The sequence below is a fragment of the Macaca nemestrina genome, chromosome 20 (assembly GCF_043159975.1).
Source record: "Macaca nemestrina isolate mMacNem1 chromosome 20, mMacNem.hap1, whole genome shotgun sequence".
Classification (NCBI taxonomy): domain Eukaryota; kingdom Metazoa; phylum Chordata; class Mammalia; order Primates; family Cercopithecidae; genus Macaca; species Macaca nemestrina.
In genome coordinates this window covers 5,918,704-5,935,275 of record NC_092144.1, presented here as the reverse complement: position 1 = coordinate 5,935,275, position 16,572 = coordinate 5,918,704, and the positions used below count along the sequence as shown (strand labels likewise).

The following is a 16,572-nucleotide window of genomic DNA, read 5'->3' as shown; positions in this document are numbered from 1 at the left end:
ATAATTAGCACCGACTATAATCCTCATAAAATCCTATGAAGTAAGTACAATTATGCTCCCCATTTTTCAGATGGGGAAATCAAGGCTCAGAAGAGGGTATATTTATTTCCCAGAGCCACACAGTATGCAAATTACAGTTGTGCAAAAGTTACAGCTTCTCTAAGAGCCTGGTCCTAAGAGTCTCTCCCTTAACTACAGTGCGGGGTGAGACCACTTAATTACTGGGTGATTAGCAATTAATTGTGTGCATTTTGGATGGTGCAGCGGCTCACACTTGTAATCCCAGCACTTTGGGAGGCCGAGGCAGGCGGATCACCTGAGGTCAGGAGTTTGAGACCAGCCCGGCCAATATAGCAAAACCCCGTCTCTACTAAAAATACAAAAATTAGCCAGGTGTGGTGGCGCACACCTGTAGTCCCAGCTACTCAGAAGGCTGAGGCAGGAGAATTGCTTGAACCCGGGAGGCAGAGGTTGTGGTGGGTGAGCCGAGATCACGCCGCTGCACTCCAGCCTAGGCGACAGAGCGAGATATGTGCATTTTAATTCATGCAATTAAGTCTTGTGCTATGGCCGGTGCACGCTTCATCCCTCCAACATTAGCAGGCACATTTGGAATGAACTCAGGTGGCTGTCCCCAACTGGTGACAGAGGCCAGGTGTGGGTGGTGGGAGAGAGTTTGAGCTTTGGTAACGAGGACAAAGAATGAGGAGATGTTAGAGATGTATTCAACAAATTTTCTTTCCTTCCTTTTTTCTTTTTGGGACAGAATCTCGCTCTCTCACGGGGGCTGGAGTGCAGTGGTGCGATCTCGGCTCACTGCAGCCCCCACTTTCAAGCAATTCTCCTGCTTCAGCCTCTTGAGTAGCTGGGACTACAGGCGTCCACCACCACACCTGGCTGATTTTTGTATTTTTAGTAAAGACAGGGTTTCTCCATGTCGGTCAGGCTGGTCTTGAACTCCTGACCTCAAGTGATTTGCCCATCTCAGCCTCCCGAAGTGCTGGGATTACAGGCATGAGCCACTACGCCTGGCCCCGTTTGTATTATTTACGTGCATTCTTTTCTACAAAAATGTATTGAGCACCTACTGTGTGCCAGACACTGTTCTAGATACAGGGTGGGGAGGGGGCAAAACACACAGAGCTCCCTGGTCCCGTGGCACTTAACTCTGTAATCCTCATAGCAGCCTCTGGAAGTAGGAGCCGGAAAATCAGGCACAGGACGTGTCCTGCTGTCCTGACCGTATGCACCCCGAGAATGCAGGGACTTTGTTTTCAGACACTGGTATGGTCCTTGAGCACATACATAGTAGGTACTCAAGGGATGCTTGAACGAACGAATGAATGAATGAATGAATGAATGAATGAATGAAGGGAGGGAGGTGGTCACCTGCTGGAGCTGGGACCTAGAAGGTCCAGCTCACTTGTGTCCAGAGTTCAGGACTGGGCTGGCTTCGGATGGGATCCCAGACAGGTGTCTCCCCTGCCTGGCAGGGCCTGGGTGGGATGAGAAGCAGGGAATGTGGGGGCTGAGCCCCAGAGGACGGGGAGGGAGGCCCTGGCATCCGGGCAGTTTCTGATGTTTTCAGAGACTCCAGAGCCAGTTGGGGCCCTCCTTTAGTCAGTTTCTCCACCTACAGCTCTGTCCTCCTTCTGAGCGCTTGGGAGCACTGTTGATAATCCCTGGCTGGACTCTGCTGGCCCCTAAACTTGGAATAATGATACCCATAACAGGCCTGTTGTTATTATTTTCTCCCTCAACAATAACAACAGCAGCAACCCCAGCTATTTTTTGAGCTCATATCACATCCTGGGCAATGCCTTGTCTTGTGCATGCCCCGCATCAGCCTGCAAGGTACCATTGATGATGTACTCTGCTTTTACTGATACAAGCAAAGAGAAACCAAGAGGCATTAGTCACAGGGTCAGGCAGCAGGGGAGCGCCCTCTTAATCACCACCACCCATCTAGTCTTTCCACCTTTGTTTTTTTTTTTTTTCTTTTTCTTTTTTTGAGTCTGGGAGAGATGACTTAGGAATAATTTTATATGGCATGTCTAAGAGTTTAGATTTTGGCTGGGCGCGGTGGCTCAGGCCTGTAATCCCAGCACTTTGGGAGGCTGAGGCGGGCGAATCATGAGGTCAGGAGATCGAGACCACGGTGAAACCCCGTCTCTACTAAAAAAAATACAAAAAATTAGCCAGGCGAGGTGGCGGGCACCTGTAGTCCCAGCTACTCAGGAGGCTGAGGCAGGAGAATGGCGTGAACCTGGGAGGCGGAGCTTGCAGTGAGCGGAGATTGTGCCACTGCACTAGAGCCTGGGCAACAGAGTGAGACTCCAGCTCAAAAAAAAAAAAAGAGTTTAGATTTTATTTACAGGAGGCATGAACATGTTTTTTTTTTGGTTGTTGTTTTTTATTTATTTATTTATTTATTTATTTATTTATTTATTTATTTCGAGACGGAGTCTCCGTCTGTTGCCCAGGCTGAAGTGCAGTGGCGCGATTTAGGCTCCCTGCAAGCTCTGCCTCCCGGGTTCACGCCATTCTCCTGCCTCAGCCTCCCGAGTAGCTGGGACTACTGGGACTACAGGTGCCCGCCACCACAGCCAGCTAATTTTTTTTAAATTAAAAAAAATTTTTTTTTTTTTTATTTTTAATAGAGACGGGGTTTCACTGTATTAGCCAAGATGGTCTCGATCTCTTGACCTCGTGATCCGCCCGCCACAGCCTCCCAAAGTGCTGGAATTACAGGTGTGAGCCACCGTGCCTGGCCTATTTTTTATTTTTTATTTATTTTTTGGGGGACAGCGTCTCACTGTGTCACACAGGCTGGAATGTAATCATGTGATCTCAGCTCACTGCAACTCCTGCCTCCCATGTTCAAGCATTTCTCCTGCCTCAGCCTCCCGAGTAGCTGGGATTACAGGCATGTGCCACCACACCCAGCTAATTGTGTATTTTTAGTAGAGACAGGGTTTCTCCATGTTGGCCACGCTGGTCTCGAACTCCCGACCTCAGTTGATCAGCCCATCTTGGCCTCCTAAAGTGCTGGGATTACAGGCGTGAGCCACCACGCCCAGTTTGAACACTTTTTAAATGGAGATTTTTAGAGGCTGAGGTGAGTGGATCCACTTTGTTCAGGAGTCCGAGACCAGCCTGGGCAATATGGTGAAACCCCGCCTCTACTAAAAATATAAAAATTAACCAGACATGGTGGCGAGCACCTGTAATCCCTGCTACTCGGGAGGCTGAGGCAGGAGAACTGATTGAACCTGGGAGGCGGAGGTTACAGTGAGCTGAGATTACACCACTGGACTCCAGCCTGGGTGACAGAGCAAGACTCTGTCTCAAAAAAAAAGAACACAAAAACACAAAAACAAAACAAACAAACAAAAAACAAAACAACAACAGAAAAAGTTGGAGATGAGTTATGGAAGGAATTTATAAGGCAAGTTTAAGAGTTTATTTATTTATTTATTTATTTATTTTTTTTTGAGACGGAGTCTCGCTCTGCCACCCAGGCTGGAGTGCAGTGGATGGATCTCAGCTCACTGCAAGCTCCGCCTCCCGGGTTCACGCCATTCTCCTGCCTCAGCCTCCCGAGTACCTGGGACTACAGGCGCCCGCCACTGCGTCCGGCTAGTTTTTTGTATTTTTTAGTAGAGACGGGGTTTCACCGTGTTAGCCAGGATGGTCTCGATCTCCTGACCTCGTGATCCGCCCGTCTCGGCCTCCCAAAGTGCTGGGATTACAGGCTTGAGCCACCGCGCCCGGCCCAAGTTTAAGAGTTTAGACTTTATTTATGGAAGGCCCAGACATGTTTTAATGGATGCTTTTGAATCTGGGAAAGTGGTTGGGTCAGTATCTTCAGGCATGCATTGATATCCAAGGGCTGGTATTTGGCTGGAGGCAGAGGGAACATTGGGTTTGTTTGGGAGTATGTGTGCATCAGCACAAATGGAGGTAACTGAGCTAGGGTCACGGGCTGAGAAGAGGCCCATGGAGACATTGGGATGGCCCTGTCCCATCTGTTCTTGGACCACTGACAAGAAGGGCTTACAGTCCAGAGTTGTTGTAGTAATCTATTTACTGACGTTGTCCATTTCATATCAATCGCTTGGTTTTCTTTCTATATCTGTCTTAGTTCAGTTTGTGTTGCTCTAAAGGAATAACTGGGGCTGGGCGCAGTGGCTCATGCCTGTAATCCCAGCACTTTGGGAGGCCGAGGTGGGCGGATCACGAGGTCAGGAGACCATCCTGGCTAACACGGTGAAACCCCATCTCTACTAAAAATACAGAAAAATTAGCCGGGCATGGTGGTGGGCACCTGTAGTCCCAGCTACTCGGGAGCCTAAGGCAGGAGAATGGCGCGAACCCAGGAGGCGGAGCTTGCAGTGAGCCGAGATCACGCCATTGGACTCCAGTCTGGGTGACAGAGGGAGACTCTGTCTCAAAAAAAAAAAAAAAAAAAAAAAAAAAAAACCAAAAAAAATTCTGCATATTGTTTTCCATAGAGGTTGTACCAATTTACATTTCCACCAATACTATATAAGTATTTGTCATGTGAGAGACTTGCTGTGGCTCAGACATATCAGGGAGAGACTTTGTGGGGAGTCGAAGTCTGGTGTCAGCACGTCAGGGTCTTGAGCCATTCAATTTTGGTGCAAATGTTCTTGTGACTTTTTTTTTTTTTTTGAGATGGAGTCTCAGTCTGTTGCCCAGTCTGGAGTGCAATGGTGCGATCTCAGCTCACTACAACTTCCACCTCCTGAGTTCAAGCAGTTCTCCCACCTCAGCCTCCCAAATCTCAGTAGCTGGGATTACATGCATCCACCACCACACCCAGCTAATTTTTTGTATTTTAGTAGAGATGGGATTTCACCATGTTGCCTGGGCTGGTCTCAAAATCCTGACCTCAAGTGATCTGCCTGCCTGAGCCTCCCAAAGTGCTAGGATTACAGGTGTGATCCACTGCACCTGGCCAATTTTTGTATTGTTTAACATTATTGTGAAATATATATTCACATATTATATATATATTCACATACTGTTTTGTAGCATTTCACTATGTTGTTTGGGCTGGCCTCGAACTCCTGACCTCAGGTGATCTACCTGCCTCAACCTCCCAAAGTGCTGGGATTACAGGCATGAGCCACCACGTCCAGCCATCACCTGAAGTTTCATTCACTCATGTGTCTGATGACTGTATGGGGAAGAATTGAACCACTGGCCCTCCTCTGGCATCTCCCTCCATCTCAGTGTAGTCTCTACACATGGTTTCTCTAGCATGGTGGCCTCAAGGGTAGCCAGTCTTCTTGCATGGTGGCCTAGGGCCTGACGTCTTGTCCTATGAGATGGAGAAAGGTGGAAGCCACAGTTCCTTTTATGACCTAACCTCAGAAGTCACACAGTATCATTTCTGCTTCATGCTGTTTATCAAAAGGGTACTGCATCATCTTTCCTTGTCTGCAAGGGCAAGGTCAACTCATGACTCCCATGTCCACATTTCAGTCCACAGGAAGAGGAAAGGGGGCAAGCTTTCCTTAAGTGGTTTTTGAAAGGACTGACCTGGAAGTAGTAGATATCATTTACATTCTTTTTTTTTTTTTTTTTTTTTTTGAGAGGGAGTCTGGCTCTGTCGCCCAGGCTGGAGTGCAGTGGCCGGATCTCAGCTTACTGCAAGCTCCGCCTCCCGGGTTTACGCCATTCTCCTGCCTCAGCCTCCCGAGTAGCTGGGACTACAGGCGCCCGCCACCTCGCCCGGCTAGTTTTTTTTTGTATTTTTTTAGTAGAGATGGGGTTTCACCGTATTAGCCAGGATGGTCTTGATCTCCTGACCTCGTGATCCGCCCGTCTCGGCCTCTCAAAGTGCTGGGATTACAGGCTTGAGCCACCGCGCCCGGCCAGTAGATATCATTTACATTCTTATCTCATTGGCCAGAGGAGGTCACAAGGCCACAGTGAGCTGCAGTGAAGGCTGGGAAATGTAGTCTTTCATTGGGTAAGCTGTGTGCCCAGCTGAAACTTGGGAGATACTATTTCTACAGGAAAAGGGACTGGGTGCAGTGGTTCATACCTGTAATCTCAACACTTTAGGCTGTGGTGGGAGGATCGCTTGAGGCTGCGAGCTTGCAACCAGCCTGGGTGACATAGTGAGACCCCTTCTTTACAAAAAATAAAAGAAAATTAGCCAGGTGGGGTGGCGGGCATCTGTAGTCCCAGCTACTTGGGAGGCTGAGGCAGGAGGATCCTCTGAGCTCAGCTGATTGAGGCTGCAATGAGCTGTGATCGCACCACTGCACTCCAGCCTGGCAGCAGAGAGCAAGACCCTGCCTGTAAAATAAATAAGTAGAAAAAGTAAAAGAGAAGAAGGAGAATATATATGGAAGTTTAGTGGATAGTCTTTGCCACACTCATTGAATGAATGAATGAACCAATAACAGGTTGAGAAATTGATCTGTGGATGACCAACTGATGGTCAAGATCAGCTGAAAAGTGGCTAGATGCAGTGGCTCACACCTGTAATCCCTTGCGAAGGCCAAGGCAGGTGCATCACCTGAGGTCAGGAGTTCAAGAGCAGCCTGGCCAACATGGTGAAACCCTGTTTCTACCACAAATATAAAAAATTAGCTGGGCATGATGGCGTGTGCCTGTAATCCCAACTACTCAGGAGTCTGAGACAGGAGAATCACTTGAACCTGGGAGGTGGAGGTTGCGGTGAGCTGAGATGGCACCACTGCATTCCAGCCTGAGTAACATAGCAAGACTCCATCTAAAAAAAAAAAAAAAAAAAAGAGGTCGGCTGAAAGGTTGACAGGTGAGTGATTGACAAATCCTGTGTTGATGAATTGCCTGAAATGCAGCAGGTAACCGACTGGCTGGTGACTGAGGGTCTGGACAGAGGGCAGCCTCCTCCGCCTCCTCTATCTGACAAGCTCCTCCCTATTACTGTCTCTGCTCCAGTTCACCAATATCCCCTTCTTCATCTTCGGGCCACTGATGATGCTCCTGATGCACCCCTATGCCCAGAAGCGCTCCCGCTACATCTACGTTTTCTGGGTCCTCTTCATGATCATAGGTAGGGAGGTGTGGTTCAGGTCTGTGATAGTCGGGAGGCAGTGGGGGTGCAGGAGGTGGCAGACCCCACTGACCGCCTGCCCTTGTCGCTGCAGGTCTGTTCTCCATGTACTTCCACATGACACTCAGCTTCCTGGGCCAGCTGCTGGATGAGATTGCCATCCTGTGGCTCCTGGGCAGTGGCTATAGCATATGGATGCCCCGCTGCTACTTCCCCTCCTTCCTGGGGGGCAACAGGTGGGTCAGGGGCTGGCCATCTGGACTGGGTGGGGTCTGAGTCTTCAGGTGACTCTACCTGAGCTCACCTGAGTCCCCTGGGTCCCCACCCCTGACCCCTTTTGGGGCCCTTGGAATTCCTCCCCTGACCACTTCGGGTTCTCTCCTGACCCTGCCTGACTCACGTGGGCTTTTGGAGACCCCACTCCTGAGCTTACCTGGTTTTTTGGAATCCCTCCCCTGATCCTACCTGTACAACCTGGAACTTTCTTCAGACTCTGTTGCATCCAATAGGAGTTCCAGGACCTCATGTCTACACTTACCTGGCCCCAAGGGACTGCTCCCTGAGCCTCTCACCTGGGCCCCTGGCATCTTTCATCTGATCTTCTTAGACCCCTGGGTCCCTCTCTTGATCTAATTGATCCCCACACCCACACTTGACCTCTGTGAAATCCTCCTCCTCCTCCTCTTCTTCTTCTCCTCCTCTTCCTCCTCCCCCTCCTTCTCCTCCTCCTTCTTCTCCTCCTCCCCCTCCCCCTCCTTCTCCTCCTCCTCCTTCTTCCTCCTCTTCTTCTTTTTTTCTTCTTCTTTTTCTTCTTCTTCTCCTCCTCCTCCTCCCCCTCCTTCTCCTCCTCCTCCTTCTTTCTCCTCTTCTTCTTTTTTTTTTCTTCTTCTTTTTCTTCTTCTTCTCCTCCTCCTCCTCCCCCTCTCCCTCCTTCTCCTCCTCCTTCTTCTCCTCCTCCCCCTCCCCCTCCTTCTCCTCCTCCTCCTTCTTCTTTTTCTTCTTCCTTCCTCCTCCTTCTGCTTCTTCCTCCTCCTCCTCCTCCTCCTCCTTCTTCTTCTTCTTCTCCTCCTCCCCCTCTCCCTCCTTCTCCTCCTCCTTCTTCTTCTTTTCCTCCTCCCCCTCCCCCTCCTCCTCCTCCTCCTCCTCCTTCTCCTCCTCCTTCTTTTTCTTCTTCCTTCCTCCTCCTTCTGCTTCTTCCTCCTCCTCCTCCTCCTTCTTCTTCTTCTCCTCCTCCTCCTTCCTCTCCCCCTCCCCTCCTCCTCCTCCTCCTTCTCCTCCTCCTCCCCCTCCCCCTCCTCCTCCTCGTTCTTCTCCTCCTTTTTCTTCTCCTCCTCCCCCTCCCCCCTCCTCCTCCTCCTTCTTCTTCTCCTCCTTTTTCTTCTCCTCCTCCCCCTCCCCCTCCTCCTCCTCCTTCTCCTCCTCCTTTTTCTTCTCCTCCTCCCCCTCCCCCTTCTCCTCCTCCTCCTTCTCCTCCTCCTTTTTCTTCTCCTCCTCCCCCTCCCCCTTCTCCTCCTCCTCCTTCTCCTCCTTCTCCTTCTTCCTCCTCTTCTTCTTTTTTTCTTCTTCTTCTTTTTCTTCTTCTCCTTCTCCTCCTCCCCCTCGTCCTCCTTCTCCTCCTCCTTCTTCTTCTCCCCCTCCCCTTCCACCTCCTTCTCCTCCTCCTCCTTCTTCTTCTCCTCCTCCTCCTTCTTCTTCTCCTCCTCCTCCTTCTTTTTCTTTTTCCTTCCTCCTCCTTCTGCTTCTTCCTCCTCCTCCTCCCTCTCCCCCTCCCCTCCTTCTCCTCCTCCTTCTTCTTCTCCTCCTCCCCCTCCCCCTCCTCTTTCTTCTTCTCCTCCTTCTTTTTTTCTTCCTTCTTTTTCTTCTTCCTCTTCTTCCTTCTTTCTTCCTCCTCCTGCTCCTCCTCCTCCTTCTTCTCCTCCTCCTCCTTCTTTTTCTTCTTCCTTCTTTCTTTTTCTTCTTCCTTCCTTCCTCCTTTTCCTCCCTCTTCTCCTTCTCCTCCTCCTTCTTCTTCTCCTCCTCCTTCTTTTTTTACTTCTTCCTTCTTTCTTCTTCTTCTTCTTCCCCTTCTTCTTCCCCTTCTCCTTCCCCTTCTCCTTCCCCTTCTCCTTCCCTTTCTCCTTCCTCTCCTTCTCCTTCTCCTTCTTCCTCTTCTTCACCTTCTTCTTCCTTCCCCTTCTTCTTCTTCTTCCCCTTCTTCTCCTTCTTCTTCCTCTTCTTCCTCTTCCTCCTCTTCTTCTTCTTCTACCTGTTTTCTTTTCTTTTCTTTCTTTTTTTTTTGAGATGAGATCTCACTCTGTCTCCCAGGCTGGAGTGCAGTGGCACAATCTTAGCTCACTGCAACCTCCAATTACCAGGCTCAAGCGATGCCTGCCTCAGCCTCTTTAGTAGCTGACATTACAGGCACATGCCGCCACACCCAGCTAATTTTTTTTGTATTTTTGGTAGAGACAGAGTTTTGTTATGTTGCCCAGGCTGGTCTCGAACTCCTGAGCTCAAGCGATCCTCCTGCTTCAGCCTCCAAAAGTGCTGGGATTACAGTCATGAGCCACTGTGCCTGGCTAGGACCCTTTTTTAATTGTTGTTTTTGAGACAGAATCTCCCTCTGTCACCCAGGCTGGAGTGCCGTGGCATGATCTTGGCCCACTGAAACCTCTGCCTCCTGAGTTCAAGCGACTCTTGTGTCTCAGCCTCCTGAGTAGCTGGGATTACAGGCATCTGCCACCACACCTGGCTAAATTTTGTATTTTTAATAGAAATGGGGTTTCACCATGTTGGCCAGGCTGGTCTCGAACTCCTAACCTCAGGTGATCCTCCCACCTCAGCCTCCCAAAGTGCTGGGATTACAGACATGAGCCACTGTGCCCTGCCTGGCTAGGACCCTTTGCTGAGCCTATTTGGGCCCCCCAGAATCCTTTCCTTTCCTCACCCACCTGGGCCACGAGATCTCCAAGTGACCTTGCCTACAACCCCACGTCGTTCCTTCCCACCTACAGCTGAGGCCCTTCCTCCCCAGGTCCCAGTTCATCCGCCTGGTCTTCGTCACCACCGTGGTCAGCACCCCCCTGTCCTTCCTGCGGCCCACGGTCAACGCCTACGTCCTCAACAGCATTGCCCTACACATTGTCTACATCGTGTGCCAGGAGTACAGGAAGTGAGTGAACACTGCAGGTGCCTGGGCAGGGGGCTGCCATCCCCCTCCTGGCACCCCTGACTCCAGGCTCACAGAGGGGACGTCCCTTCCCCAAGATCATCCACTAACAAGTGGCAGGGCCAGAATTTGAACTTGACTGACTGCAGAGCTTGTCTTTTTTTTTTTTTTTTTTTTTCTTGAGATGGAGCCTCGCTCTGTCGCCCAGGCTGGAGTGCAGGGGTGTGATCTTGGCTCACTGCAACCTCTACCTCCTGGGCTCAAGCAATCCTCCCACTCTAGCCTCCTAAGTAGCTGGGATTAGAGGCGTATGCCATCACACCAGGATAACTTTTATATTTATTTTTTTTTTTGTAGAAACAGGATTTTGTCATGTTGCCCAAGCTGGTCTTGAACTCCTGGGCTCAAGCGATCCACCCACCTCAGCCTTCCAAAGTGCTGGAATTACAGGAGTGAGTCACTGCATCCACCCTACATTATATTTATTTATTTATTTATTTTTATTTATTTATTTATTTTTTGAGACAGAGTCTTGTTCTGTCTTCCAGGCTGGAGTGCAGTGTTGCAATCTCAGCTCACTGCAACCTCCGCCTCCCAGGTTCAGGCAATTATCCTGCCTCAGCCTCCCGAGCAGCTGGGATGACAGGTGCATGCCACCGTGCCTGGCTAATTTTTGTTTTTTTAGGGGTCTTGCTACTTTGCCCAGGCTGGTTGTAAACTCCAGGGCTCAAGTGATCCTCCCAACCTCAGCCTCCCAAAGTGCTGGGATTACAGGCATGAGCTACTTTGCCTGGCTTGAAGGACATTTGAAATTGCACGTGGTGTGCTGGCAATGCTCAGTGTTAGTTCTAAGCACGAGATTGGGCCCCCGCTGCTCGCACCCTCAATTCCTGCTCTTGCCCTTCTCCCAGCTTCTGAGCCTCATCACTGTGGAAGGAGGAATTTCCCATCAGCCCCCTCAGGTGCTACTCTCTAATCCCCCTCTCCCCTCTCTAGGACCAGCAATAAGGAGCTTCGGCACCTGATTGAGGTCTCCGTGGTTTTATGGGCTATTGCTCTGACCAGCTGGATCAGTGACCGTCTGCTCTGCAGCTTCTGGCAGAGGATTCATTTCTTCTATCTGCACAGCATCTGGTAAGTGCGTGCTCTGAGGCTGTGAGGGGCCCAGAGTCAGAGAATCTTAGATGCCAGAGCTCTGAGTAGGAGCCTGGGGGCTGGGGGTCGAGGAGCAGAGGGAGGAGAGCCAGATACTGGGTCCTGGCAGTAGGGGAAGGCTGCAGTCAGAAGGCCAGACCCAGAAGGTCCCTTTGGATGGTCAGGATCCATGAAAGGCCGGGCGCTGTGGCTCATGCCTGTAATCCCAGCACTTTGGGAGGCAGAGGCGGGTGGATCACGACGTCAGGAGTTCCAGACCAGCCTGACCAATATGGTGAAACCCCGTCTCTACTAAAAATACAAAAATTAGCTGGGTGTGGTGAGGCGTGCCTGTAGTCCCAGCTACTCAGGAGGCTGAGGCAGGAGAATGGCGTGAACCCGGGAGGCGGTGCTTGCAGTGAACGGAGATCCTGCCACTGCACTCCAGCCTGGGAGACAGAAGCAGACTTCGCCTCAAAAAAAAAAAAAAAAAAAAAAAGCCTGGGTGTGGTGGCTCACGACTGTAATCTCAGCACTTTGGGAGGCCGAGGCGGGCAGATCACGCGGTCAGGAGATCGAGACCATCCTAGTTAACACAGTGAAACCCCATCTCTACTAAAAATAATACAAAAAATTAGCTGGGCATGGTGGCGGGCGCCTGTAGTCCCAGCTACTCGGGAGGCTGAGGCAGGAGAATGGCGTGAACCCGGGAGGTGGAGCTTGCAGTAAGCAGAGACCGTGTGCCACTGCACTCCAGCCTGGGTGACAGAGCGAGACTCCGTTTCAGAAAAAAAAAGATCCACGAGAAATAAAAAGAGGGCCAGTGTGAGGCTATGGGCATCTTATGCCGTCACCACCTTCGCTCTGCATTCCACAGGCACGTGCTCATCAGCATCACCTTCCCTTATGGTATGGTCACCATGGCCTTGGTGGATGCCAACTATGAGATGCCAGGAGAAACCCTCAAAGTCCGCTACTGGCCTCGAGACAATTGGCCCGTGGGGCTGCCCTATGTGGAAATCCGGGGTGATGACAAGAACTGCTGAGACCTGCCAGCCTCTTGACTATCCAACCACCACCCTTCAACTTGCCTGTGTCTTGAGAAGAGAGCCCCGGTCAGGACTTGCGCCTGAGGGACACTCATGGTTCCTTCCTCTGTTTCCCCTTCCGTGTCCTCCTTGTCCTGCACTGCCCTGCCTTGAGGCCGAGGATGGACTTTGTGACATCTCTGAGCAGCAGCCTGGTGACTGTGGGGGGCTGTCTCGCGCATCTCCCTTCCATGATCCCCCACACCCTCTTTCATTTCCTCCTCTGTGTCCACAGCCTCCCAGTGACCATTGTCACACGAGCTAGTGGGGCTGAGTCACCAGGTACTGGGGTGACTGAAGGATGTGGCATCTAAATATTAGCTTCCAGGCCTGGCGTGGTGACTCACGCCTGTAATCCCAGCACTTTGGGAGGCCAAGGAGGGCGGATCACCTGAGGTCAGAAGTTCAAGACCAGCCTGGCCAACATGGCAAAACCCCATCTCTACTAAAAATACAAAAATTACCCGGGCGTGGTGGTGCACGTCTGTAATCCCAGCTACTTGGGAGGCTGAGGCAGGAGAATCGCTTGAATCCAGGAGATGGAGGTTGCAGTGAGCTGAGATTGCGCCACTGCACTCCAGCCTGGGCGACAAAAGCGAGACTTCATCTCAAAATATAATAAATAAATAAATATTAGCTTCTAAATATTGGTGGTCACTACCAGACTCCCTCATCTGTCTTTGACCATGGCAATGTCCCTGGTTCTTGTGGGGCACCCCAGAGAATGAACATGACTTCCAGTCACCTCATTCTACATCCGCACATACATGTGGAGACGTTGCACGCAGACCCACCCACCTCCTCCCATGTACTTGTGAGGTCCTCAGGTTCACAGCTGAGGAAAGCAGAGTCCCAGACTGGGCAATCTGTGTGCTTTGGGGGCATGTGGACATGAGAGACGAGTGAGGATAGTCTTTATTTTTTATTTATTTATTTATTTTTTTTTTTTTTTTGAGACGGAGTCTCGCTCTGTCACCCAGGCTGGAGTGCAGTGGCCGGATCTCAGCTCACTGCAAGCTCCGCCTCCCGGGTTTACGCCATTCTCCTGCCTCAGCCTCCCGAGTAGCTGGGACTACAGGCGCCCGCCACCTCGCCCGGCTAGTTTTTTGTATTTTTAGTAGAGACGGGGTTTCACCATGTTAGCCAGGATGGTCTCGATCTCCTGACCTTGTGATCCGCCCGTCTCGGCCTCCCAAAGTGCTGGGATTACAGGCTTGAGCCACCGCGCCCGGCCGAGGATAGTCTTTAAAGCAGTGGTGGGATGGTCGGGAAGGGCAGTTTTCATGATGGTTAAGAGCACAGGGCTTCGAGTCAGGCAGACCTAAGTTAGAATTCCTGCTCCACCATTTTCTAGTTGTACAATCTTGGGGAAGTGATTTTTCCTTCCTTGGAAGCTCAAGGACATTGTCTGTAAAATAAACATAATATTCCTTGTCTTGTGGGGGTTTTTGTGTGGTTAAAACAAATGAATGTGTGTGAAGTGCTTAGCATAGAGTTTGACAAATATCTAGCCACCCACTCATCTTTAATTCATCTGCCCCATAATTTATTCATCCATCCATCCATTCATTCTTTCATTCATCTACCATTGATTTATTCATTCATCCATCCACCCACCCTTTAATTCATCTACCCATTAATTTATCCATCTATCCATTCATCATCTACCCATCCTTTGATTCATCCATCCATTAATTTATCCATCTATCCATCCACCTACCCATCTTTTAATTTATTTACCCATTAGTTTATCCATCTACCTGTCTTTTAATTCATGCACACATTAATTTCTCTATCCTTCCATCCATCCGTTAATTCACCCATCCATTACTTTATCCATTCATCCAACCACCATTAATTTATCCATCTATCCATCTATCCATCCATCCATCCATCCATCTATTGAACTCTCCATTGAACTATCCATCTATCCATCCTTTAATTTGCCCATCCAATAATTTATCCAACCATTCTATCTTTCACCTATTATCTATCCTTTAGTCCACCTATTCATTCATTAATGTATCTATCCATCCATTGAATCATCCATCTAACTATGCATTCATTCATCCATCCATTATCAATTATTCATCATCATCCATCATTTATTATTCTTTCATTCCTCTATTAAGCCATTTATCCATTCATTTACCCAATTATTTATCCATCACCTTACCCTGCCTCCCTCTGTCCATCCATCCATTCGCCTACATTTAGCCATTCATTTCTCCATTCGTTTATCCATCCAAATCATGCAACCATGCTTTTGTTCATCTACTTTTCAACTGCTCATTCATTCACTCATTCGACACACACACGTGTATTGGGATCCTACTATATATCAGACGCTAGCCTCTGGGGATCCAAGACAACAAAGACATGCAATGTCCTTGCCCTAATGAAGAATATAGATATTAAACAAATACAAACACACACACACAAAGCACTTCCAGACACTGATGGGTGCTAAAACAAACACAATAATATTCTGGAAGATGATGGTTGTGGGAGCAGTACTATCACATGGGTGGTTCAGGGAGTGCATTTTGCAGTTGAGCCCTCAATGACAAGAGGAAACAAACGATATCAAAAGCCAGGGCAAGGCCATTTTGGGAGGCTGGGACAGGAGGACGCTTGAGTCCAGGAGTTCAAGGCCAGCATGGGCAACACAGCAAAACCCCTTCTCTATGAAAAATTTTTTAAAAATTAGCTGGGTGTGGTGGCATGAGCCTGTAGTCCTAGCTACTTGGGAGGCTGAGGTGGAGGATGTCTTGAGTCCAGAAAGTGGAGGTTGTGCCACTGCATTCCAACCTGGACACATAGTAAGAGGTTCTTAATCTGGGGGCCCTGGATGGGTTTCAGCTTCCACAGACCACTTGATATTGTGTGCAAAAGATGGGTGTTTGGGCATACAATCTAGGCACCTGGAGTGCATCACTTTAGATAGATGAGAATACTCTCATTTTATAGATGTGGCTCAGAGAGGGCAAGTCACTTGCCTAAGGCCACACAGTGTGTACTTGAACCCAGTCTGTCCTCCAAATCTCCTTGCACTGCAGTGAGTCAGTAGCGGACTTGAACCTAGATCCCTGGTCATCTGCTTCTGGGTCCTTCTTCCTTTCTTGTCCTAGAAACCAGAGGTTTTTTCACTTGTGGCTCCAGGATGGATCATGGTGGTAGGAAGAGGTGGAATTGGGGATTTCTATAAACTTGTAAAATCATCTACGAAATGCTGTGTGTCTTGGTGTATTTGGGGGAGAGGAGCTGTGATTCCATGACATCCCCTAAAGAGGTGTTTGACCACCCAAAGAGTTGAGAACCTCAGTTCAAAATCTTCCTGGGGAGGGTGGCTGAGCACGGTGGCTCACGCCTGTAATCCCAGCACTTTGGGAGGCTGAGACAGGCAGATCACGAGGTCAGGAGATCGAGACCATCCTGGCTAACACGGTGAAACCCCGTCTCTACTAAAAATACAAAAAAAAAAAAAAAATTAGCTGGACGTGGTGGTGGGTGTCTGTAGTCCCAGCTACTTGGGAGGCTGAAGCAGGAGAATGGCGTGAACCTGGGAGGCAGAGCTTGCAGTGAGCCAAGATTGTGCCACTGCACTCCAGCCTGGGTAACAGAGCAAGACTCCGTCTCAAAAAACAAAACAAGACAAAACAAATCAACAAACAAAATCTTCTGAGGGAGGAGGATAGAGAAGCGCCTGCCTCCTCCCCTGACCCCATGGTTCTTCCTCTTCTTTGCCAGTTTATGTGGCCCGAGTGTAAAATCATGTAAAAAAAAAAATCCCACTCGGCTGGGCGCGGTGGCTCAAGCCTGTAATCCCAGCACTTTGGGAGGCTGAGACGGGCGGATCACGAGGTCAGGAGATCGAGACCATCCTGGCTAACACGGTGAAACCCCGTCTCTACTAAAAAATACAAAAAACTAGCCGGGCGAGGCGGCGGGCGCCTGTAGTCCCAGCTACTCGGGAGGCTGAGGCAGGAGAATGGCGTGAACCCGGGAGGCGGAGCTTGCAGTGAGCTGAGATCCGGCCACTGCACTCCAGCCTGGGCGACAGAGTGAGACTCCGTCTCAAAAAAAAAAAAAAAGAAAAAAAAGAAAAAAATCCCACTCTATCC

The 16,572-nt window shown here is 49.7% G+C and overlaps 1 protein-coding gene across 5 annotated transcripts in view; it reads left to right on the top strand.

Annotated features, from left to right (window-relative positions):
- LOC105487079 (alkaline ceramidase 1) overlaps positions 1-13,908 on the top strand; it is a 60,942-nt gene extending 47,034 nt beyond the window's left edge. For 4 of the 5 annotated variants that reach the window (XM_071087947.1, XM_071087946.1, XM_071087948.1 and 1 more), the window contains 5 exons: positions 6,964-7,078; positions 7,173-7,314; positions 10,092-10,229; positions 11,223-11,360; positions 12,238-13,906. In XM_071087947.1, the coding sequence (XP_070944048.1) occupies positions 7,000-7,078; positions 7,173-7,314; positions 10,092-10,229; positions 11,223-11,360; positions 12,238-12,406 (666 nt within the window). In that variant the 5' untranslated portion in view covers positions 6,964-6,999 and the 3' untranslated portion in view covers positions 12,407-13,906. Of the gene's footprint in view, positions 1-6,963; positions 7,079-7,172; positions 7,315-10,091; positions 10,230-11,222; positions 11,361-12,237 lie in introns of all 5 variants that reach the window. The other variant, XM_071087950.1, reaches the window with a different exon arrangement.
- Positions 13,909-16,572: the final 2,664 nt, after the last annotated feature.